Source organism: Ranitomeya imitator, chromosome 4 (assembly GCF_032444005.1).
Source record: "Ranitomeya imitator isolate aRanImi1 chromosome 4, aRanImi1.pri, whole genome shotgun sequence".
Taxonomy (NCBI): domain Eukaryota; kingdom Metazoa; phylum Chordata; class Amphibia; order Anura; family Dendrobatidae; genus Ranitomeya; species Ranitomeya imitator.
The window spans coordinates 462,390,559-462,416,821 of NC_091285.1; the positions used below are offsets into that span (position 1 = coordinate 462,390,559).

The window sequence follows — 26,263 nt, forward strand, 5'->3', positions numbered from 1 at the left end:
ACACAAAACTATATGTCTAAATAAAACGAAAATATGCATATTATCCCTGTATCATGCTACAGGCAGCCTGCCTGATGAGTGCGAGTTTAATTTTTTCAAACTATATTATATTCAGTATGTAAAATATTGGGCATCAGCAAGATGTCCATGTAAAAAACCTGCAGACATGCCAGTTGTTTCTGCGCAACATGGACAAAACGTGTGCCGTACACATTCACACTGATAACACACAATGTCATCTGTATGTTATCAGTGTTAACACGACGCCACAGGAGACGCTGGGGCCGCGGCACGGACGCCACAATAGACGCTGGGGCCGCGGTACGGGTGCCACAATAGACGCTGGGGCCGCGGCACGGGTGCCACAATAGACGCTGGGGCCGCGGCACGGGTGCCACAATAGACGCTGGGGCCGCGGCACGGACGCCACAATAGACGCTGGGGCCGCGGCACGGACGCCACAATAGACGCTGGGGCCGCGGCACGGACGCCACAATAGACGCTGGGGCCGCGGCACGGACGCCACAATAGACGCTGGGGCCGCGGTACGGGTGCCACAATAGACGCTGGTGCCGCGGCACGGACACCACAAAAGACACTGGGGCCGCGGCACGGGTGCCACAATAGACACTGGGGCCGCGGCACGGGCGCCACAATAGACACTGGGGCCGCGGTACGGGTGCCACAATAGACGCTGGTGCCGCGGCACGGACACCACAAAAGACACTGGGGCCACGGCACGGGCGCCACAATAGACGCTGGGGCCGCGGCACGGACGCCACAATAGACGCTGGAGAACGCTATGTGCTTGTGGACCAAGAGGAAATGAAAGAGCCGTCTGCTGTTAAAAACGCAGCCCAATGTTCCCCACCACGTCTAACTATATATAACATACAGAAGAGTTGCATGAGACAAGCATCAGGTAAAACATAGTGGGCCTTAAATAAAGATCTAGGTATAGAAGTCTATTGAAAATGGAGCATACATGGAGATTGATGATCAAACTCCAATGTTATTAACTATTTTGAGTGACATAACGAACGCTCTGGTTTGAAGAGCATAAAAAGTAAAATTTCCGATTTTTTCACAAATAAACGTAAGTCATATAGTACTTCATGATAGTGGTAAAATTTGTTCTATAAGTCATGAGAAAATCTCAGAATCGGTGAGATCCGTTGAAATAATCCAGAGTTATTACCACATAACGTGACACTGGTCAGAATTATAAAATTTGGGGTGGCCATGAAGGTGAAAACAGGCTCGAGGGTGAAGGGGTTAAACAATAAACTGATTGAATAGCGATAGTTACAGCGTAACATGGTGCACTGTGTGAACACAGACAGATAATCTCAGGTGTAGATGCGCTTAACTTTCAGATCCCATAAGGGATAATTATTTTGAATACATGAAATCATGGTGCTGTAAAACAATTCCATTGATCCAGTACAAAGAGAATGTATAGGCCCCCTTCAGAGCAATTAGCGCTGGGGATGCATGGGCTCGCAGCACCATGTACACCATTCTCTTTCTCCCCTGGTTTTTGAGGCCTTAGTTTAACAAAGGCAGAGTTCAGTAGATTAAACTTTGTTGCTCCTTTTTCTCCCCTCTATAATTTACCTCAGGTTAATCTGGTATGTAATTCTGTTATGCTATAGATGAGCCCCCGATATATCCTGAAAGATGAGAAAAAGAGGTTAAATTATTCTCACTGGGGGGGGGGGAAGGGGGGCGGTCCAGTCCGGCGCCTACCATCTTCTTACGATGACGTCCTCTTCTTGTCTTGCTGCCGCGGCTCCGGCGCAGGCGTCCTTTATCTCCCTGTTGAGGGCAGAGCAAAGTACTGCAGTGCGCAGGCGGCGGGAAAGGTCAGAGAGGCAAGGCGTCTGCCCACTGCAGTACTTTGCTCTGCCTCAACAGGGCAGATAAAGTACGCCTGCGCCACGGCAGGAAGACAAGAAGAGGACGTCATCGTAAGAAGATGGTAGGCGCTGGACCGGACTGCAGCAGGACCGCCCCTGGGTGAGTATGATCTAACCTGTTTTTCTTATTTTTCAGGATACATCGGGGCTTATCTACATTATCAGCATTACAGAATGCTGTAGATAAGCCCCTGATGCCGGTGGGCTTAGCTCATCTTCGATTTTGGAGTGACAGGTTCCCTTTAAGTAAAGGATATATGCTGGTGTGTTTAAAAGGCTATTCCCATAGACCTCCAATTAGAAATGTAGTATAGTTTTTTTAATTCGCTATGACTTTCCTCATGTGCAGTCGTTGGAGGACCTTAGATATCCATGGTTTCAACCACTAGCAACTAGCTAACTGTCACTTTCTCAGCGGACTTAACCATGGATACCTAAGGTCCTGCAATGACTGCACATGAGGAAAGTCATAGCGAATTAAACACAAAAAAAAAAAAAACACAACATGCTACATTTCTAATAGGAGGTCTTTGCTATTATAACTACTACACCTACTACGTATTGGGATAGGACCCTGGAGATGGGAATACTCCTTTTAATGAGGAGGGAAAGATGCCAGATGAGTGAAAAGTTGAATATTTTAGTTAGGAGACTGGTAACAGCCGTGGAAATTACCATAAAGCCATGCCTACTTAGGACTTGAATTTCCACCCCTTTTTGCAGTTTAAAGCGTTGAACAAGCAAATGATCTCCATTTACTTTCTACAATTTTTGGAGAAGTGAACCATTGGATAACATTTCAGGTCCCCAATTCAAATAAAATCTTGTCCAGTAGAATGCGACTTGCCGTGTCACATGCAGGTTACTAATCAGCAGTCCCGGGCTCAATGTCATGCTTGCCCTGGGAGCCCCCTCTCTACAATGGCGCTTGTGCAGTAGGCGAGTATACATTTTTATTTTTCAATCGGAGGAGTACTTTAAATGACAATCCCTTTAATTTGTAGTAGTGGACAACACCTTTATCTGAAAGGCTATGTGCACCCGATGCGGATCCACAACGGATTTGACGCTGCGGATTCGCAGCAGTTTTCCATAAGTTTACAGTACCATGTTAACCTATGGAAAACAAAATCCGCAGAGCACATGCTGTGGAAAAAAAAAAAAAAAACACGCAGAAACGCTGCGTTGTTTATTCCGCAGCATGTCAATTATTTGTGCAGATTCCGCAGCGGTTTACACCTGCTCCACAATAGGAATCCGCAGGTGTAAAACCGCAGGTGGAATCCGCACAAAAACCATGGAAAAACTGCAGTAATTCCAGCAGGTAATCAGCAGTGCGGATTACCTGTGGATTTACCAAAATCAGCCGGAAAAATCCGCAAGACTTTCCGCAACATGTGACCGTAGCCAAAGGGTTTTCATTCTCCCACACAATCGGACATCACAGCGCCAACACGGCTCTTTAGAATAGAACCTGTGCAGAAGATGTAGGTCCAATGGAGCCAAGCATGCCATGTGCCTACCTGCACGCCATCGCCAGACTGGAGGGAAGGATGGGATCAGGAGTAGATTTAATATGACAAACACCTTACGGAACCTACAAAATGGAAATGAATAAGATGCCCCAGGCCAATGTACTTTACCTGCTGTACGTCATCCAATGCAGACAGCTGCCACAGCTGTGGTACATTACTGCAGCTGCTCAGAAACCGGTATGTCATGTTCACAGTCTGTCATCGATACCGGGCAATTACTGCCTCAGAATAGTAAGAATGGTGTAAACCTCTCCATGCGATGTGAAACAACAGGTTGTACTCCAAAGTAATACCCGGCTCAGGATTTAATTAGCCTGGCTTTTACCTGGCGCAATCAGATCCGACAAGTATCAGAATACATACCTATGTTAGCTGAATTCTGACTATTGATAAATACCGTACATACCGGTAAATAGGCTATCATCCTCGGGGATAACGCAGGACGGTATTAAAGTTACAAGTAAAGCAGCAATTATCTGATATTCTTCTTACCAAATACAGAAGTAGTACACAATCAAGCCCTTGTGCGATAACAAGAAGCCATTATTTTAGAAAAATCTATCACTACGTTGAAATAAAATCATGTGGCCATTGGATTTAGCTAGCACTCATTTGCCCTGTAGTGTCCATTGACTTATGAGCTTTAAAAAAAAAAAAAAAATCACCCCTTCCCCACATCTAATTAAGAAGATTTTTTTTGGCTTTTCATATAACACTAAACAGGCAGGATATAAAATAACTTATCGCACAGATTATCATAACCCTCATCAGATAAAATTGTCCTAGCCACAGAGCCAGGCCAGCGTCACACTAGCGTGTTTTACAGACATGAGAGGTGCTGAAAATACGGATTGCATACGGTACAATGCTTCTCTATGCCCCAGCTCCTATCAGCCGTATTTTACTGATCCGTATTATACGGTCTTCTACGGCCGTAGAAAATCGCAGCATGCTGCGTTTGTCACCGTATTGCGCAAAAAATACGCCAATGAAAGTCTATGGGGTCCAGAAAAATACGGATACGGATTACACACGGACCAGCAGTGTGACTTGCGAGAAATACGCAGCGGTGTTAGAGAGAAAAGCCGCAATTCAGTGCAGTGTACAGTAAAATCACACTGACAGTTTACAATAGAGTAGCTAAAATAAATGTCTACACAGTCTAGGGAGATATAGATATATAGATATATAGATATAGATATATACATACACATATATATATACACACATACATACACAGTATATATGTTTTTATGATTTTTTGAGAACATGAATCCATTGTATGTCCGTATGTTGGTTTTGCAAGCCTGCGAGAAAATCGTGCAGTATGAATGCCATACGGATTACATACGGAGGATGCCATGCGCAAAATATGCTGACACACCCTGCCTACGGAGGAGATAGGGACCACTATTTTGGGGACTTTTCTGTGTATTACGGCCATAAATTACGGACCGTATTTTTATATGCTGAGTGTGAGGCCGGCCTTAGACGCACGCTGTTCATGCTCTCTCCATGGTTTTTATGGCTAAAACATACACCCATTGTAGTCTACAGGGAAGATCGGCAAAATAATTGTTTGGTTTTTTTTTACCATCTGCGTCAAGGATGAAAATCACCTGTTCAAGGTCAATGACAAGGCGGAATACGGTAAATGGCATCAGTCGTTGAGCTGTTAATGATTAACATGGTAATGGATACGAGAAGCTCACAAAACACTGATGAAATGCAGTTTTTTGTGCACTTGCACACATTCATTTTTCCACAAAAATGCTGGGAGTTACCCATATGAAATATATAGAATACACACATTTTCTAGGCGTCTGGTGTTTACTTTCCAAACACTGGTTGCTCTAGGACGGCCATTTTTTCATGCATTTTCCTACAGGCTTCTCTACTGGAAAAAGTAAAAGCTTTCTTTTGGGAGAGTTTATCAATCTCTTTTTTTTTTTTTTTTTAACCGACACAAGTGAGGGGCAAAATTGCAACTAAAACATGGCCCCAAAATTATAACGGAGGCAGGCGGCTGTACCAAAACTTGGGGCAGTCCTATTCGCAAATTGTGGATGTGACTGTTTCCATGTGCACGTCCGCATGCCAGAGCTACCAGCACTTGACGTGAACTGGTGAAAGCTGGCAGGAACAGGGCATGCTGATATTTTTTAACCATGGGTCCATGTGCAAATATCCCTGCTGTGCGCGTTATTATTGGGCCTGTTGAGCACATGGACTGCACACTGACCAAAGACACAGCCATCTGAATCCAGACTCATTGTTTCTTCACAGGGCTCTTGAAGTAGCTAATTAAGACATAACGCAATAAATATCTACATATTAATTAAGTGGCTCTCGCTATCAGACATCTTCAGCCAGACGTGGTCTAGTAATGGCTGGCGCAGAAGACGACGGCACCATGATAACCATTCAGGGCACACACTGCCTTCCTCAGCAGACTCCTACAACGCAGAGAGAAAGGCAAACTCGCCATCTAGTCGGCATTCTTGCCTTCTACCCTGGTAACAGCCATGGGAGGTAGCGTTGCCGGGCAATCCAATGTCAGGAAAATGATAAAGAAAATAACTTAAGTCAACCGGCCAGCAGAAACTAAAGTCCCATCTGAGGGCTAGGCCCCTGAATTCTCTGCCTCATGGCTGCTCGCATGGATTCATTCACACAAAAGGTGAAGTGATAATACACTCAGAGAAAAGAAAGCAGACCAGCGCTCTTATAACAGGCCACAGTGGGTGAACTAGAAGGCTGGAGGCCCAAAAAGTGGTCTGCGAGCAGTTATGGCAAGGCTGAGGTAACGGCAGCCAAATGAGAAAAGTAGCAGCCGGTTCAATGTGAATAACAAAGATATTAGACATTCATTGCAGATTGCTTGCCCAGGGAAAGGTCACAAAATATGTATTTTTGGCAGAAATTACATAGAAAATGTGCAGCATAGTTTGGGGAGACTCACAGAATTCAATAGTGAGGCTTTTGCTGCAGAAACGCTGCAGTAATACCACCGACTTTACAATAAGCAGCATAAATTGACAGGTTATGGATTTCAGTGTGGGAAAGGTCTCCACATTGTGTGGATTTGGGGGGGGGGTTATAAAATCGCAGGCACAGCAGTGATGCTGGAAAACAAAATATTGATGAAAAATCTACTGCAAACACGTGCCATGTACATACACCCTGATAAAGGGGGTCTCCACTACTTAATCACATTTCCCACCTATAAAATAGTAATACTTGTATCAGGTTCAGGCTGTGTAGGCACTAGCTCTACCGGGGCTCGCATGACACAGTTATGTCTAGTGATCACTGCGGCCACTTCACTGTCCCATATGAGTAAATCAGGCATCCAGAGGAAGTGAGAGATCAACTAAAGCTCTCACCTTCTCTGGGTATGCGATTTGTCTGAAAGCAGGGGACAGTAAAGCGCTTGCAGATTGTCCACAGGAATCACCTGACGAAGTGCTACGTAAGCCCTGGGAGAGCCAGTGACAACACAGCTGGAACAGCACTGGAGGAAGGATGGGTGTTATTTTACTTGCTGGGAGAGATTGAGAAGGAGTTGTGGACAACCCCACTGCATCTGACATTAACAAACCATCCAGTTCTATCTTCTCCAGGTCGGCGCCCCTCGCAGGACCCCATCTCACCATTAGGTATGACAGCAACGCATCTGACAGGTCCACTTGAAAAGAATTTTAATGTCAGAGGAAAAAAAATCCTGGGTGTTTTTATTATTTGAGCTAAAAGTGCTGTACACCATCTCAGATTTTTTTTCTTTTTTTGCTCATTCTCCTTATGAACAAGAGTCCTTCAATGGATCGTATAACAGACAGTAAAACCCTTTTCAATGATTGGTCCGCTATATGCCCGCTTTGTTTTATGATTTATTTATCAGTCACCCAGTAAAGTATTTGCCACTTAGCATATTACGACAGTAACTGGATACAATGTAATATCCCATTTCTGTGCATGGTAACCATGTTGTGTTTTGTGTAAAATTGGATTGTTACCCTTTTTTTTTTTATGAAAAAAAAAAAGTGGCAAATTTCAGCTATAATAATAAATAATAATTTTTATTTATATAGCGCCAACATATTCCGCAGCGCTTTACAAATAAGGGCTCATACACATGAACATTTTTTCAGTTAGAGTGCGGTCTGATGTTTTATCTTGGACCAAAGTTGTTCTATAGGGCGGCGCACATCACATTTTTCCTTCGGAATGGGGCAGTCCGTAAGGGGAAAAAAAAAAAAAAACCATGCCAGAATGATCAGAAATTTCAATTGCACTCAGCCATACAAGTCAATGAGGCCGTAGAAAACATCGGACTGCACTCGGATGACATCTGAGTGCAGTCCAATTTTCACTGACAGAATGGAGGAGATGCAGACAATTTTTCTCTATCTTCTCAACTGAGAGAATTGGATGACACTCTGGTCGGAGTGTGATCACCATATTAGGCCTGATTCTCTCAGGTGAGGGAATATACTCTCATGAGACCCTAACCTAAGATTGCTACACAGGGGGGCAAGGCTTATATTAAACCTGTGAACAGAGGCCACAAAGCTCTTCCCAAACCATCACACAAAGGACACCGAAGGCGTTGCCCCTACAACTCCACTGACTTACAATAGGGGTGCTGCGTTACCTTGATAAAGACCCCCATGGCGGGCAGATATATTATTATTATTATACATTTTTATAGCGCCATTTATTCCATGGCGCTTTACATGTGAATACGAGGCAAATATAGACAAATACATTAAACATGAGCAGATAACAGGCACACGGGTACATAAGGAGGGAGGACCCTGCCCGCGAGGGCTCACAGTCTGCAGGGGATGGGTGATGAAACACTAGGAGAGGGTAGGGCAGGTTGCGCGGTGGTTCAGTAACTTCAGGATCACTGCAGGCTGTAGGCTTGTCGGAAGAGGTGGGTCTTCAGGTTCTTTTTGAAGGTTTCTATGGTAGGCGAGAGTCTGATGTGTTGGGGTAGAGAGTTCCAGAGTATGGGGCAAGCACGGGAGAAGTCTTGGATGCGGTTGTGGGAAGAAGATGAGAGGGGAGTAGAGAAGGAGGTCTTGAGAGGATCGGAGGTTGCGTGTAGGTAGGTACCGGGAGACCATGTCACAGATGTATGGAGGAGAAAGGTTGTGGATGGCTTTGTATGTCATTGTGAGGGTTTTGAACTGGAGTCTCTGGGCGATAGGAAGCCAGTGAAGGGCTTGACATAGGGGAGAGGCTGGGGAATAGCAGGGGGACAGGTAGATTAGTCGGGCAGCAGAGTGTAGGATGGATTGGAGCGGTGCCAGAGTGCTAGAGGGGAGTCCAGAGAGTAGGAGGTTGCAGTAGTCGAGGCGGGAGATAAGGGCATGCACTAGCGTTTTTGCGGTGTCGCGGTCAAGGAAAGCACGGATCCGGGAAATATTTTTGAGTTTGAGACGGCAGGAGGAGGCAAGGGCTTGGATATGTGGCTTGAAAGAGAGGGCAAAGTCGAGGATCACCCCGAGGCACCGGGCGTGTGGGACTGGGGAAAGTGAGCAGCCATTGACATTGATGGATAGGTCTGGTGGAAGGGTAGAGTGAGATGGGGGAAAGATGATGAATTCTGTTTTGTCCATGTTCAGTTGTAGAAAGCGAGCAGAAAAGAAGGCTGAAATAGCAGACAGACAGTGCGGGATTTTGGTAAGTAAGGAGGTGAGGTCAGGTCCGGATAGGTAGATCTGCGTGTCATCAGCATAGAGATGGTACTGCATACCGTGGGATTCTATGAGCTGTCCCAAGCCGAAAGTGTAGATGGAGAAGAGTAGGGGTCCTAGAACAGAGCCTTGAGGAACACCGACTGACAAGGGGCGAAGTGAGGAGGTGGTGTGGGGGAGGGAGACACTGAATGTTCGGTCTGTCAGATATGACGAGATCCAGGAAAGGGACAAGTCTGTGATGCCAAGAGATGAGAGAATTTGTAGCAAAAGGGAGTGGTCCACAGTGTCAAAGGCAGAAGACAGGTCCAGGAGAAGGAGGACAGAGTAGTGTTGCTTGCTCCTGGCAGTTAGTAGGTCATTGGTGACTTTAGTTAGGGCAGTTTCAGTTGAGTGATGGGGACGGAAGCCTGATTGTAACCGATCAAAGAGGGAGCAGGAGGAGAGGTGGGAGGACAGTTCAAGATGGACGTGTTGCTCCAGCAATTTGGAGGCATAAGGGAGAAGAGATATCGGGCGATAGCTAGACACAGAGGATGGGTCGAGGGAGGGCTTTTTGAGGATGGGTGTGATCTTGGCATGCTTGAAGGATGAGGGGAAGACACCTGTTGTGAGTGAGAGGTTGAAGAGGTGCGTTAGGGTTGGGATGAAGACCATGGAAAGGTTAGGGATGAGGTGGGATGGGAGCAGGTCAAGCGTGCAGGTGGTGAGGTGTGATCTTGACAGGAGGGTGGAGAGCTGATCTTCTGTCATGGTGGAGAAGATGGTTTTGGAGGAGCAGGGTTGAGCAGCTAAGAGGGGCAGTGGGCCAAAGCTTTCTCTGATCGTATCGATCTTCTGTTTAAAGAAAGAGGTGAAGTCTTCAGCAGAAATGAGGGAGGAGGGAGGAGGTGCTGGGGGACGGAGTAGAGAATTGAAAGTGTTGAAAAGCTGTTTAGGGTTGTGAGACAGGGAGGATATGAGAGATGAGAAGTAAGTTTGTTTTGCGGCAGTGAGTGCAGACTTGAAGCTGGCGAGGGACTGCTTGTATGTAGTGAAGTGGTCGGCAGAGCGGGATTGCTTCCATCTCCGCTCAGCAATCCTGGAAGCCCGTCTTAATTCTTTGGTCAGGCTGGTCAGCCAGGGCTGCCTGTTAATTGTACGAGTTTTACTATGCATGAGCGGGGCGGCCGAATCGAGTGTTGCTGTTATTGTGGTGTTATAAAAAGTGGCAGCAGCATCTGTGTCATGAAGGGAGGCTATGTCTGTGAGAGGGAGAAGGGACCCCGAGAGTGATTGTAAGTTGAGATGTTTGAGATTTCTGCGAGGGAGTTTGTGGAGTGGGGGTTGCACATTAGGAGAGGAGAGGGAAGAGAATGTCAGTAGGTTGTGGTCAGACAGGGGGAGGGGTGTGTTAATGAGATTAGTAAGGGAGCAGAGGCGGGTGAAAATGAGGTCCAGCGTGTGGCCATCTTTGTGAGTGGCCTCAGAGGACCATTGAGTGAGGCCAAAGGAGGCAGTCAGTGATAGAAGTTTAGAGGCAGCTGAGGTGGAAGTGTCAATGGGGATATTGAAGTCACCCATGATGTTAGTGGGGATGTCGACAGAGAGTAAATGAAGTAGCCAGGTGGTGAAGTGGTCGAGAAAGGTGGATATGGCTAGTTCTGGGGGGCGGTAGATGACAGCCAGCTGGAGGTTGGAGGGGGAGTAGATGCGGACAGAGTGCACCTCAAACGAAGGAAGATTGGCGGAGGGTGGTAGCGGGATTGGAGTAAAGGAGCAGGTGTCGGACAGGAGCAATCCAACTCCTCCACCACGTTTGTTGCTGGGGCGAGGGGTGTGAGAGAGGTGGAATCCGAGAGCGCAGCTGGAGAGGAAGAGTCAGATGGGGTGAGCCAGGTTTCAGTGAGGCCGAGGAAGGAGAGTTTGTTGGTGATGAAGAGGTCGTGGATAAATGTCAGTTTGTTGCAGATGGAGCGTGCGTTCCATAGTGCTCCAGGTAAGTGGACCGGGGGAGTGGGGGCTGGATGAATGGGTAGGAGGTTGTCGTGGTTGGGAAAACGTGGGGAGGATCGTGGCAGGGGGTTAGAAATGAGTGTGGGGATGAGTTGGGGAGGGCCGGGATTTGGGGATGTCGCTTATTTATTACTTGGGAAGAGGCATGAAACAGAAGATTCTAAACAGAATATCAATGGCTCTGAAAATAAAAAATAATAATAAAAACACATTTTCAGATCAAAGTGAACACTGACATGTAAAAGGTGTCAGCAGTCTTCTACTGAAAATGAATATTTTATTAATGCTCTTTGTGTAGTTGATCTTGAGAAGCTGAAATGGAAAGTGACGTCTTCCCTGAAATGCAGCATTCGACCCCCTCTAAAACGTATCATATTGCTCATTGCGAATGTAGAGGGGTAAGTTATGAGAGCACCTTGGACCTCATGACTGCAGCAGAGAATAGCCGTGATGGATTCTGCAGCATGCTCATTGTGGGGACGGTTTATTAGGGAACTGAATTTGTGCAACCACACTGGAGAGAAGAGACCCCGCTAGCGGCATTCCACAAAGGTCATTTTACACACATATTAAAATGAGAAAAAAAAGCCATGTTCACACATACAGGATTCTGTTCCGGACATTTCACAAGCTCATGGAAAAATGTCCCATGAAATAATGTTTATTACTGAATTATTGAATTACGTGAGCAATCTGCATCAGACAGCAAACTGCAGTAGAAACCGGTCCCCCGTACACATTAAAATTGGCCAAACATCCAATGTGTATGGGGCCTCCTGACTCTCCCCAATAGATGCTGGCAAGGAAGAATTGGGCAGCATCAATGGAAATGCCCAATACTATTGTTCTCTTGGGAGACGAGCTTCCGCCAGAAGAGCCTGGCAGCAGCTTTAGACCCTCTCCCCACTGAAAACACAAGAATACATGGCCAATATACATTGTGGAATGGGGAGGAGTAAGCTGGTGAAGGGACGGCAGTCGCCTACAACTAATCCAAGGTGCCTACACAGAAGTCTCAGAAAAACCTAAGGCAAATTTGTCGAAGGCCAATTGACATTTTTTTAATTTGTATGTAACCAGTTTTGGTTGTAAATGATATTTCTATTCATCTACAGCAAACAGAGATCCTGGAAATGTTACGCACCCTAAACACGCACAGTATGTTCATCAGAAACGCCCAGCAGCGCACTCTCCCTATGGCCGCTTCATTACAGGTGTGTTTATATTTGTAGGGGGGGGGGTCACAATTTCCTGTCCCTGATGGAGAAAGCCTAAGGCTATGTGCACTCGCTGCGGATTTTGCTATGGATCCGCAGCGGTCTTGACGCTGCGGATTCGCAGCCGTTTTCCATGAGTTTACAGTACCGTGTAAACCTATGGAAAACAAAATCCGCAGTGCACATGCTGCGGAAAAAAAAAAAACGTGCGGAAGCGCTGTGTTGTATTTTCCGCAGCATGTAAATTCTTTGTGCGGATTCCGCTGCGGTTTACACCTGCTCCTCAATAGGAATCCGCACAAAAACGTGGAAAATCCACGGTAATTTCGCAGGTAATCCGCAGTGCGGTTTACCTGGATTTACAAAAACAGGTGCGGAAAAATCCGCAGAGATCCCACCTACGTGTGCACATAGCCTAATACAGCGATCCGGGAGACCCCAGAGAATTCATGAGTGGTGGTTATACATGCACACAAACTCCATTTTATGGAGGACAGAAGTGCCTGGTGAGGGTCACAGTGGTCAGACAACCAAACTAAAAGACATCTATCATGTGGATAGTTAATAACTTTCTCACACTGCAGTAGAAGGGCCAAGGCAGCAGAAAATAATATATTGCAACCATAGGAAAAAGTATACTGTACACAAAGGGAAAAATACCCTATATCACCAAGTAGCAAGAGCCAAGCTTGCAAGTGGCCGATCACCTCAGGCTATGTGCCCACGTTGCAGATTTGTGTGCGGATTTTTCCACACCATATTTGAAAAATCCGAAGGTAAAACGCACTGCGTTTTACCTGCAGATTTCCTGCGGATTTCACCTGCGTTTTTACACCTACGGATTCCTATTGAGCAGATATAAAACGCTGCAGAATCTGCAGAAAGAATTGACATGCTGCAGAAAATAAACCGCAGCGTTTCCGCGCTGTATTTTCCGCATGTGCTCTGCGGATTTGGTTTTCCACAGGTTTACATGGTACTCTAAACCGCATGGAAAACTGCAGCCAAATCCGCGTGCACATACCCTAACACCCGGCTTTCCAGCCTCATGGACACACCCAGACTACACTGGCAGACGTCATGTGCTAGGCTAGTTCTCACTCCAACTGGAAACTTGGCATCTTGAGAAACTTGGAGCCATCTAGAAGTTTTCGCAGTTTCAGCGGCAACATCCAGTTACAGACTGCCCAGCTGCCATACAACTCCACGCCCAGTATCACCGATGCCCTAAGCCACTGTGCACACCAGCCAGTCTGTTATACTGCTACAGACTAAGGCCAACGTTCCCATGATTGAGTATTTGGTGCGTTTTTGATGTTGCATATTGCAGTCCCAGCACAGTGACAGGGATATATAGAAATATCATACCCACCTGGGTTTTTCTTTTATTTACAGTCAATTAAGTTTAGTGCATAAAAAAAAAATCAAAAATTATTCAACTTCATCTGGTCCTGGCACCAAAACCTGATATCTGCGTTTTTTCTTGTTTGTTTGGGTTTTTTTTAAACTACCCATTGCCTTCAATGGGTGAAAAACGCTGAAAGAAGGGACATGCTGCATTTTGCAAAAGTGTAGCTCTTTGACAAAACAGTCAGGTAAAAAACGATGCATGAGATTTCTGAAATCTCAGACTTTCCTGGATACTGTGAAACGCAGCTGAAAATCTGCATTTAGAAATGAAGAAAACGCTGCAAAAACGCAACGTGTGAACATAGCCTACGAGTACATTTACACTGGCCGATAATCAGGATCGAGCGTTCCTAGATAAGTAATGCGAGTGGCATCGCAATTCGACAGGCCTATAATCGCGAAAAAAGCGTTTTCAGTCTAAACAGGCTGCCAATCACCCAGCGAATGAGCAAAATGAATTTATTAAGTCTGCTTAGAAATGATCACTCGGCAGCACATCGTCATGTAGATAGGATTATGTGCTGCCGAGAACAATGATAGAGTCGTTCAGGAAGTGCAGTTGCCCAGTGTAAACAGGCGATAAACTGGCTGTAGATCACCCTGAGGGCTCATTTACACATCAGTTATTCACATACGAGTGCTATCCTCGTTTTTTCACAAAGCATAAAACTCGGTCAGTTTGTCTTGTACATGGGAAAAAAAGCCTGTCATGGGAATGAGGCCTAAGGCTAGAGACATCAATAGCTACCATCAGGCAAATGCTACAGAAACGTACACATGTCAGCGGCTGTAGACAGATGGGAGATCGGGGCATCTGTTCACCAAGGAGCCAGTGTGCACACATGTAACAAAGTACTGCATGGTATACTTTTTTGCAATGGCTCTATATATCGGAAATCCCACTCTGCTGCACTTTTCTTTACAGACAAATGCAAAGAAATACCAACCAGATAGAGTCCAAAAGAATACACTTTAAGGGCCTGATTCATCAAGACCAGCGTTGTTCCTGTCAGTATTGAGGAGGAATGCTGGAGTCAGATGCTCCTGATTTATGTAGAGGAATCTGGAGCGTCTGACACAAGGCGCACCTCCCTGCACTACGCCATAAGTCTCCCTTCAGGCAGGTACTGAAGTTAGATTTGTGGTGTAGGGAACGTCACAGGTCCTCATGAATTATACACCTGTGTATTATGCGCCCGACGCGCCCCAGCTCCACAAAAAACTGGGGTGAAGACACCAAAAGTAAAAAAAAAAAAAAATGTATGCACAACTCCGAGTTGCACTCGATTTTAACGACTTTTCAAAGCTTTTACACCAGAATTCTCAAATGAAAAGGTTTGATGAACCGGGCCCAATGCCTCCATCTAGTTATTGGAGGCCTACAGGAATGCTACAGGCAACCGGTCATGTGGAATAACACTTATCCTGTAACTATGGGGTTAGTCTGCAGCTTAATAGTTTTCTGACACCGTGCGGCTCCTGCACTGAGAGCCCCGCTGCCGGAGGACATGATCTTTATTCCGCCCCTGGCAGGCTCGCCCTATCAGACACAGGGGTGGCGCTGGCACGGTTTCGATCACCGCTCAGTGTAGAGAGAGTGCGGCGGTGACTGCGTGACGGGTCAGCTCTCAGTCAGGGTGGGGGCACGGTGCAGAGACTGCTCTCTATATACAGAGCAGTGACCGAAACGGAGCCGCCACCCCTGTGACTGGAAGACGAACGCTACTGGGGGGGACGAGGTACATTTCCTCCTGGCTCTCAGTGACGGCACTGCAAGGTGTCAGAACACTATTAACCTGCAGATTAACCCCATGTCTGCAGGCTAAGAGCATTATTTTACATGACAGGTTCTCTTTAAGCTAAAGCATTAGGCCAAGTGCAGAAATTCAGTAATTCTTAGGCTGGGTCCGCACTCCGGTAATTGGCTCAGGAATTATACACCCGACAGTAAGCACAGTCAGGATAGATCCTGGAGGCAGGTGTCCACCATAGGGATCTACTGTACAGACACATACTGCACAGTATACACCTCTCTGAAGTATGTGGGCTTTCTATACAGTGGCTTACTTGCCAGACGGAGGCTGATATAACACTTGTCTGCAGTCTGGTGAATGATGTGCATGAGGAGACGCTCTTCTGCCTACTCTTGGACTCTTGGCTTGGTGTACAGATCCAGTGTGCACGAGACTCAGGAAATGTACCAAGCTTCAAAATTCAGAACCAAAGGCAGCTTGGTACTCGCAGGCTAGTTTCAGGTGTATACGGTTGACAGTGGTCTTCCAATAATGGCTTGTGGACTAGAACACTTATTGGGCTTGCCCCGGTCACTACATAGAAGAAGCACATATGAGCCACGATCTTTTCTCATCTGTAATCACACATCAGAAGTCTCCGGCCCCCATGTGTCAGGATCCGCTCTCACGGGCCTACTGACCACCTGTGTCCAGAGAGCCCCTCTAACCTCAACCTTGGCTGGATTGGCTCTCAGGGGCCTGCTGACTACCTGTGTCTGGAGAGCCCCTGTAACCTTGGCTGGATCCGCTCTCCTGGGCACCTGTGTCTGGAGAGGCCCTGTAACCTCAACCTTGGCTGGATCCGCTCTCCCGGGCCTGCTGGCCACCTGTGTCCGGAGAGCCCCTGTAACCTTGGCTGGATCCGCTCTCCTGGGCACCTGTGTCTGGAGAGGCCCTGTAACCTCAACCTTGGCTGGCTCCGCTCTCCCGGGCCTGCTGGCCACCTGTGTCCGGAGAGCCCCTGTAACCTTGGCTGGATCCGCTCTCAGGGGCCTGCTGACCACCTGTGTCCGGAGAACCCCTGTAACCTTGGCTGGATCCGCTCTCAGGGGCCTGCTGACCACCTGTGTCCGGAGAGCCCCTGTAACCTTGGCTGGATCCGCTCTCACGGGCCTGCTGGCCACCTGTGTCCGGAGAGCCCCTGTAACCTTGGCTGGATCCGCTCTCCTGGGCCTGCTGGCCACCTGGTCCGAAGAGCCCCTGTATCCTCAACCTTGGCTGGATCCGCTCTCCCGGGCCTGCTGGCCACCTGTGTCTGGAGAGGCCCTGTAACCTCAACCTTGGCTGGATCCGCTCTCCCGGGCCTGCTGGCCACCTGTGTCCGGAGAGCCCCTGTAACCTTGGCTGGATCCGCTCTCCTGGGCACCTGTGTCTGGAGAGGCCCTGTAACCTCAACCTTGGCTGGATCCGCTCTCCCGGGCCTGCTGGCCACCTGTGTCCGGAGAGCCCCTGTAACCTTGGCTGGAGGTAACGCACACATCCAGTGATGTTCTCCTTCCAGGTTCTGACTATTTCACATGCTTGGAATAACATGTGGACAGTTTCCCAGCATGGTGAAATCCAATGTTACACAGTGACGGGCAGGACAATAATCAGACACGCTCAGAGCCCACCACACACGTGCCCCCTTACCTGGCAGCAGCACGGCCTTCAGCATTCGAAGCTTGGTTTCTGGGCTGAGTTTGTCTTCATGCTGGAAAACATGGGAGAAATACATGAGCGACATATGGACAGGCGGCGTTCGCGTGAAGACATCTGCAGCACATGTGCGACGCATAGCGTGGATGAGCGGGCTGCAAACGTGGACTACAACCCCCAACGGGTCAGAACGGCTGCTGGGAGTTGTGGTGCTCCAGCTGTTGTGAGACTATGATTTTATAGTGTCAATGTGAAGTTTAGCTCAGAAGTGACACTTGTCTTGCAGTGAGCCCCTCCCCCATAGAGAGGTAGATGGACTCCCAAGTTCTCCACCGTATAGGTGTGCGCTATAGGCCATCACATACCTGAGGAGGCAGGAGATAGGAGCGAAAGGTCGGTTTCTGCTGTCTAATGGAGAACATCGTGGCCGGCAGACAAGTGCTCCTGCTGCTAGGTGGCCACAGGCTGCTCCCTCCCGCCCGCCTGCAGCGGCTCCAGGGATCGGCGCGTCCTCTAATCCCTGCTGCTCTTATCCTCCCTGGACCGGTGCAGCCCGCTCCATGGCTGCAGCCCGCTGGCTTCTGTGGGATCTCAGGCCAGACATCTCCCTCCGTGGGTCTCACTCCCACACGCACTTTGGATTTGCATTCTCTCTGATTTCCTGTGAGTCTGTCCCTTTCTTTTCACAGGCTGTGCACATGTGCAGAAAAGCATTCAGGAGCGCCGCTCCGGAGCCGTGCACTGCCATCTGGTGGCAATGTGCAGTAACGCAAGTCATAAGCCGAGGAAGGTGTTCTGTGTAGTGATAATAATAATAATAATAATAATAATAATAATAATAATAATAATAGAAAATATAATAATACTATGATGATAGAAATGAGAGAATACTCCACATTTCTTGTGAAATTAACTGAATATCATTTTGTAGAATTGATAAGGGGCATGTTCACACAGTCTTTTGAGGTGGATTCACTAAAAAATATCCACAAAAATGCTTGGGAAAATTCTTCCAATTGATTTCTATGGAAACTCCGATTTCCTGTTCATATGAGCCTGTTTTTTTTAGGTTTTGTCCCTGAGCCTCTGTGTCCACAATGCTTTTCTGGGATGGACTGGTCCCTGAGCGATGTACACAAAGACAGTGCGCTCTCTCTATGGGTCGGGTCGCTAGTATCACAGCGTCAGAGTGCAGAGCTAATGTGTATTGCGTTGTAAGATGACTATCCAGCACTGCTCCATTATGTTGGGGCTGGAGCTGGTCTTGGCCTCTGCACTCTGGTGATTCCAAAAATGAGCACTGACAGTGCACTCGGTTGCCAGCTCGTTTCAGCTGATCGGCGCTATCTAGAGAGAACACTGTCTTTGTGCGCATCGTTTCAGGCAGAGAGCAGGTGCTGTGGTAGTGACGGCAACCATAGTAACATAGTAACATAGTAACATAGTTAGTAAGGCCGAAAAAAGACATTTGTCCATCCAGTTCAGCCTATATTCCATCATAATAAATCCCCAGATCTACGTCCTTCTACAGAACCTAATAATTGTATGATACAATATTGTTCTGCTCCAGGAAGACATCCAGGCCTCTCTTGAACCCCTCGACTGAGTTCGCCATCACCACCTCCTCAGGCAAGCAATTCCAGATTCTCACTGCCCTAACAGTAAAGAATCCTCTTCTATGTTGGTGGAAAAACCTTCTCTCCTCCAGACGCAAAGAATGCCCCCTTGTGCCCGTCACCTTCCTTGGTATAAACAGATCCTCAGCGAGATATTTGTATTGTCCCCTTATATACTTATACATGGTTATTAGATCGCCCCTCAGTCGTCTTTTTTCTAGACTAAATAATCCTAATTTCGCTAATCTATCTGGGTATTGTAGTTCTCCCATCCCCTTTATTAATTTTGTTGCCCTCCTTTGTACTCTCTCTAGTTCCATTATATCCTTCCTGAGCACCGGTTCCCAAAACTGGACACAGTACTCCATGTGCGGTCTAACTAGGGATTTGTACAGAGGCAGTATAATGCTCTCATCATGTGTATCCAGACCTCTTTTAATGCACCCCATGATCCTGTTTGCCTTGGCAGCTGCTGCCTGGCACTGGCTGCTCCAGGTAAGTTTATCATTAACTAGGATCCCCAAGTCCTTCTCCCTGTCAGATTTACCCAGTGGTTTCCCGTTCAGTGTGTAATGGTGATATTGATTCCCTCTTCCCATGTGTATAACCTTACATTTATCATTGTTAAACCTCATCTGCCACCTTTCAGCCCAAGTTTCCAACTTATCCAGATCCATCTGTAGCAGAATACTATCTTCTCTTGTATTAACTGCTTTACATAGTTTTGTATCATCTGCAAATATCGATATTTTACTGTGTAAACCTTCTACCAGATCATTAATGAATATGTTGAAGAGAACAGGTCCCAATACTGACCCCTGCGGTACCCCACTGGTCACAGCGACCCAGTTAGAGACTATACCATTTATAACCACCCTCTGCTTTCTATCACTCAGCCAGTTACTAACCCATTTACACACATTTTCCCCCAGACCAAGCATTCTCATTTTGTGTACCAACCTCTTGTGCGGCACGGTGTCAAACGCTTTGGAAAAATCGAGATATACCACGTCCAATGACTCACCGTGGTCCAGTCTATAGCTTACCTCTTCATAAAAACTGATTAGATTGGTTTGACAGGAGCGATTTCTCATAAACCCATGCTGATATGGAGTTAAACAGTTATTCTCATTGAGATAATCCAGAATAACATCCCTCAGAAACCCTTCAAATATTTTACCAACAATAGAGGTTAGACTTACTGGCCTATAATTTCCAGGTTCACTTTTAGAGCCCTTTTTGAATATTGGCACCACATTTGCTATGCGCCAATCCTGCGGAACAGACCCTGTCGCTATAGGATGTTATTCTGGATTATCTCAATGAGAATAACTGTTTAACTCCATATCAGCATGGGTTTATGAGAAATCGCTCCTGTCAAACCAATCTAATCAGTTTTTATGAAGAGGTAAGCTATAGACTGGACCACGGTGAGTCATTGGACGTGGTATATCTCGATTTTTCCAAAGCGTTTGATACCGTGCCGCACAAGAGGTTGGTACACAAAATGAGAATGCTTGGTCTGGGGGAAAATGTGTGTAAATGGGTTAGTAACTGGCTTAGTGATAGAAAGCAGAGGGTGGTTTTAAGGGGCCTACATTTTCAGTTTTTATTCTTTTACTATTGATATAGTTGAAGAACAGTTTGGGATTAGTTTTACTCTCCTTAGCAATGTGCTTCTCTGTTTCCTTTTTGGCAGCTTTAATTAGTTTTTTAGATAAAGTATTTTTCTCCCTATAGTTTTTTAGAGCTTCAATGGTGCCATCCTGCTTTAGTAGTGCAAATGCTTTCTTTTTACTGTTAATTGCCTGTCTTACTTCTTTGTTTAGCCACATTGGGTTTTTCCTATTTCTAGTCCTTTTATTCCCACAAGGTATAAACCGCTTACACTGCCTATTTAGGATGTTCTTAAACATTTCCCATTTATTATCTGTATTCTCATTTCTGAGGATATTGTCCCAGTCTACCAGATTAAGGGCATCTCTAAGCTGTTCAAACTTTGCCTTCCTAAAGTTCAATGTTTTTGTGACTCCCTGACAAGTCCCCCTAGTGAAAGACAGGTGAAACTGCACAATATTGTGGTCGCTATTTCCTAAATGCCCAACCACCTGCAGATTTGTTATTCTGTCAGGTCTATTAGATAGTATTAGGTCTAAAAGTGCTGCTCCTCTGGTTGGATTCTGCACCAATTGTGAAAGATAATTTTTCTTGGTTATTAGCAGAAACCTGTTGCCTTTATGGGTTTCACAGGTTTCTGTTTCCCAGTTAATATCCGGGTAGTTAAAGTCCCCCATAACCAGGACCTCATTATGGGTTGCAGCTTCATCTATCTGCTTTAGAAGTAGACTTTCCATGCTTTCTGTTATATTTGGGGGTTTGTAACAGACCCCAATGAGAATTTTGTTACCATTTTTCCCTCCATGAATTTCAACCCATATGGACTCGACATCCTCATTCCCTTCGCTAATATCCTCCCTTAAAGTGGACTTTAGACAAGACTTTACATAGAGACAAACCCCTCCTCCTCTCCGATTTTTACGATCCTTTCTAAACAGACTGTAACCCTGTAAGTTAACTGCCCAGTCATAGCTTTCATCTAACCATGTCTCGGTTATTCCCACTATGTCAAAGTTACCTGTAGATATTTCTGCTTCTAGTTCTTCCATCTTGTTTGTCAGGCTTCTGGCGTTTGCGAGCATGCAGTTTAGAGGATTTTGTTTTGTTCCAATCTCCTCACTGTGGATTGTTTTAGAAATGTTCTTACCTCCCTTCTGAGTATGTTTTCCTGGGTCGTCTTTGTTCGAGTCTAATGTTTTTCTTCCCGTCCCCTCTTCTTCTAGTTTAACGCCCTCCTGATGAGTGTAGCGAGTCTTCTGGCGAATGTGTGTTTCCCAGGTTTGTTGAGGTGTAGTCCGTCTCTGGCGAGGAGTCCATCATACCAGTAATTCACACCGTGGTCCAGGAATCCAAATCCTTGTTGTCTGCACCATCGTCTTAGCCAGTTGTTTGCATCAAGGATCCTGTTCCATCTCCTGGTGCCATGCCCGTCTACTGGAAGGATAGAAGAAAAAACTACCTGTGCATCCAGTTCCTTTACTTTCTTCCCCAACTCTTCAAAGTCCTTGCAGATTGTCGGTAGGTCCTTCCTTGCCGTGTCATTGGTGCCAACATGTATCAGAAGAAATGGGTGGACGTCCTTGGAGCTGAAGAGCTTTGGTATCCTATCGGTCACATCCTTGATCATCGCACCTGGAAGGCAGCATACTTCTCTTGCAGTTATGTCCGGTCTGCAGATGGCTGCTTCGGTGCCTCTCAGTAGTGAGTCTGCCACCACCACCACTCTTCGTTGCTTCTTGGCTGTACTTTTTGCTGTCACTTGTTGCTGTGTGCCCTTTTCTTTTTTGCTTGCTGGTATTGCTTCATTCTTAGGTGTGCCATCTTCATCCTCTACAAAGATTTGATATCGGTTCTTCAGTTGTGTGGTTGGTGATTTCTCCATGGTCTTCTTGCTTCTTTTGGTCACATGCTTCCACTCATCTGCTTTTGGAGGTTCTCTGACACTTTTTGCACCTTCTGTGACCAGTAGAGATGCTTCTGTTCTGTCTAGAAAGTCTTCATTCTCTTTGATGAGTTTCAAAGTTGCTATTCTTTCTTCCAGACCCCGCACCTTTTCTTCTAAAAGGGCCACTAGTCTACACTTCTGACAGGTGAAATTTAATTCTTCTTCTGGTCGATCTGTGAACATGTAGCACATGCTGCAGCTCACCATGTAGGTTGTCACATCTGCCATGTTGCTCCTAGATCCTGCTGACTTGCTGTGTGTTTTCCTTCTTGTGTAATCTACTCAGCCAAGCTCTCTTGCAATAATGTCCTACAGGCAAAAATTCGCGCGCCGTAAGGCGCGCGGTTTGGTGATGCTTTCGAAGCAGCTGGTCCCGGCTGTACCCAACGATCTTCTAGCTTAGGGAGACTTCGCTTCTCCCAGAAGGCACCTGGAATATGCTAATTAGCCTCCTGAAGCTTGAATCCCTGGTTTGGTGATGCTTTCGAAGCAGCTGGTCCCGGCTGTACCCAACGATCTTCTAGCTTAGGGAGACTTCGCTTCTCCCAGAAGGCACCTGGAATATGCTAATTAGCCTCCTGAAGCTTGAATCCCTGGTTTGGTGATGCTTTCGAAGCAGCTGGTCCCGGCTGTACCCAACGATCTTCTAGCTTAGGGAGACTTCGCTTCTCCCAGAAGGCACCTGGAATATGCTAATTAGCCTCCTGAAGCTTGAATCCCTGGTTTGGTGATGCTTTCGAAGCAGCTGGTCCCGGCTGTACCCAACGATCTTCTAGCTTAGGGAGACTTCGCTTCTCCCAGAAGGCACCTGGAATATGCTAATTAGCCTCCTGAAGCTTGAATCCCTGGTTTGGTGATGCTTTCGAAGCAGCTGGTCCCGGCTGTACCCAACGATCTTCTAGCTTAGGGAGACTTCGCTTCTCCCAGAAGGCACCTGGAATATGCTAATTAGCCTCCTGAAGCTTGAATCCCTGGTTTGGTGATGCTTTCGAAGCAGCTGGTCCCGGCTGTACCCAACGATCTTCTAGCTTAGGGAGACTTCGCTTCTCCCAGAAGGCACCTGGAATATGCTAATTAGCCTCCTGAAGCTTGAATCCCTGGTTTGGTGATGCTTTCGAAGCAGCTGGTCCCGGCTGTACCCAACGATCTTCTAGCTTAGGGAGACTTCGCTTCTCCCAGAAGGCACCTGGAATATGCTAATTAGCCTCCTGAAGCTTGAATCCCTGGTTTGGTGATGCTTTCGAAGCAGCTGGTCCCGGCTGTACCCAACGATCTTCTAGCTTAGGGAGACTTCGCTTCTCCCAGAAGGCACCTGGAATATGCTAATTAGCCTCCTGAAGCTTGAATCCCTGGTTTGGTGATGCTTTCGAAGCAGCTGGTCCCGGCTGTACCCAACGATCTTCTAGCTTAGGGAGACTTCGCTTCTCCCAGAAGGCACCTGGAATATGCTAATTAGCCTCCTGAAGCTTGAATCCCTGGTTTGGTGATGCTTTCGAAGCAGCTGGTCCCGGCTGTACCCAACGATCTTCTAGCTTAGGGAGACTTCGCTTCTCCCAGAAGGCACCTGGAATATGCTAATTAGCCTCCTGAAGCTTGAATCCCTGGTTTGGTGATGCTTTCGAAGCAGCTGGTCCCGGCTGTACCCAACGATCTTCTAGCTTAGGGAGACTTCGCTTCTCCCAGAAGGCACCTGGAATATGCTAATTAGCCTCCTGAAGCTTGAATCCCTGGTTTGGTGATGCTTTCGAAGCAGCTGGTCCCGGCTGTACCCAACGATCTTCTAGCTTAGGGAGACTTCGCTTCTCCCAGAAGGCACCTGGAATATGCTAATTAGCCTCCTGAAGCTTGAATCCCTGGTTTGGTGATGCTTTCGAAGCAGCTGGTCCCGGCTGTACCCAACGATCTTCTAGCTTAGGGAGACTTCGCTTCTCCCAGAAGGCACCTGGAATATGCTAATTAGCCTCCTGAAGCTTGAATCCCTGGTTTGGTGATGCTTTCGAAGCAGCTGGTCCCGGCTGTACCCAACGATCTTCTAGCTTAGGGAGACTTCGCTTCTCCCAGAAGGCACCTGGAATATGCTAATTAGCCTCCTGAAGCTTGAATCCCTGGTTTGGTGATGCTTTCGAAGCAGCTGGTCCCGGCTGTACCCAACGATCTTCTAGCTTAGGGAGACTTCGCTTCTCCCAGAAGGCACCTGGAATATGCTAATTAGCCTCCTGAAGCTTGAATCCCTGGTTTGGTGATGCTTTCGAAGCAGCTGGTCCCGGCTGTACCCAACGATCTTCTAGCTTAGGGAGACTTCGCTTCTCCCAGAAGGCACCTGGAATATGCTAATTAGCCTCCTGAAGCTTGAATCCCTGGTTTGGTGATGCTTTCGAAGCAGCTGGTCCCGGCTGTACCCAACGATCTTCTAGCTTAGGGAGACTTCGCTTCTCCCAGAAGGCACCTGGAATATGCTAATTAGCCTCCTGAAGCTTGAATCCCTGGTTTGGTGATGCTTTCGAAGCAGCTGGTCCCGGCTGTACCCAACGATCTTCTAGCTTAGGGAGACTTCGCTTCTCCCAGAAGGCACCTGGAATATGCTAATTAGCCTCCTGAAGCTTGAATCCCTGGTTTGGTGATGCTTTCGAAGCAGCTGGTCCCGGCTGTACCCAACGATCTTCTAGCTTAGGGAGACTTCGCTTCTCCCAGAAGGCACCTGGAATATGCTAATTAGCCTCCTGAAGCTTGAATCCCTGGTTTGGTGATGCTTTCGAAGCAGCTGGTCCCGGCTGTACCCAACGATCTTCTAGCTTAGGGAGACTTCGCTTCTCCCAGAAGGCACCTGGAATATGCTAATTAGCCTCCTGAAGCTTGAATCCCTGGTTTGGTGATGCTTTCGAAGCAGCTGGTCCCGGCTGTACCCAACGATCTTCTAGCTTAGGGAGACTTCGCTTCTCCCAGAAGGCACCTGGAATATGCTAATTAGCCTCCTGAAGCTTGAATCCCTGGTTTGGTGATGCTTTCGAAGCAGCTGGTCCCGGCTGTACCCAACGATCTTCTAGCTTAGGGAGACTTCGCTTCTCCCAGAAGGCACCTGGAATATGCTAATTAGCCTCCTGAAGCTTGAATCCCTGGTTTGGTGATGCTTTCGAAGCAGCTGGTCCCGGCTGTACCCAACGATCTTCTAGCTTAGGGAGACTTCGCTTCTCCCAGAAGGCACCTGGAATATGCTAATTAGCCTCCTGAAGCTTGAATCCCTGGTTTGGTGATGCTTTCGAAGCAGCTGGTCCCGGCTGTACCCAACGATCTTCTAGCTTAGGGAGACTTCGCTTCTCCCAGAAGGCACCTGGAATATGCTAATTAGCCTCCTGAAGCTTGAATCCCTGGTTTGGTGATGCTTTCGAAGCAGCTGGTCCCGGCTGTACCCAACGATCTTCTAGCTTAGGGAGACTTCGCTTCTCCCAGAAGGCACCTGGAATATGCTAATTAGCCTCCTGAAGCTTGAATCCCTGGTTTGGTGATGCTTTCGAAGCAGCTGGTCCCGGCTGTACCCAACGATCTTCTAGCTTAGGGAGACTTCGCTTCTCCCAGAAGGCACCTGGAATATGCTAATTAGCCTCCTGAAGCTTGAATCCCTGGTTTGGTGATGCTTTCGAAGCAGCTGGTCCCGGCTGTACCCAACGATCTTCTAGCTTAGGGAGACTTCGCTTCTCCCAGAAGGCACCTGGAATATGCTAATTAGCCTCCTGAAGCTTGAATCCCTGGTTTGGTGATGCTTTCGAAGCAGCTGGTCCCGGCTGTACCCAACGATCTTCTAGCTTAGGGAGACTTCGCTTCTCCCAGAAGGCACCTGGAATATGCTAATTAGCCTCCTGAAGCTTGAATCCCTGG

At 47.1% G+C, this 26,263-nt stretch overlaps 1 protein-coding gene across 1 annotated transcript in view; it reads right to left on the reverse strand.

The window, feature by feature from the left end:
- MTMR10 (myotubularin related protein 10) overlaps positions 1-17,910 on the reverse strand; it is a 125,197-nt gene extending 107,287 nt beyond the window's left edge. The window contains exons 1-2 of the mRNA XM_069765823.1: positions 17,578-17,910; positions 17,207-17,267 (exon numbers count right to left, since the gene is read on the reverse strand). Coding sequence (XP_069621924.1) covers positions 17,207-17,267; positions 17,578-17,634 — 118 coding nt within the window. The 5' untranslated portion in view covers positions 17,635-17,910. The remainder of the gene's footprint in view (positions 1-17,206; positions 17,268-17,577) is intronic.
- Between the last annotated feature and the right edge of the window lie 8,353 nt (positions 17,911-26,263).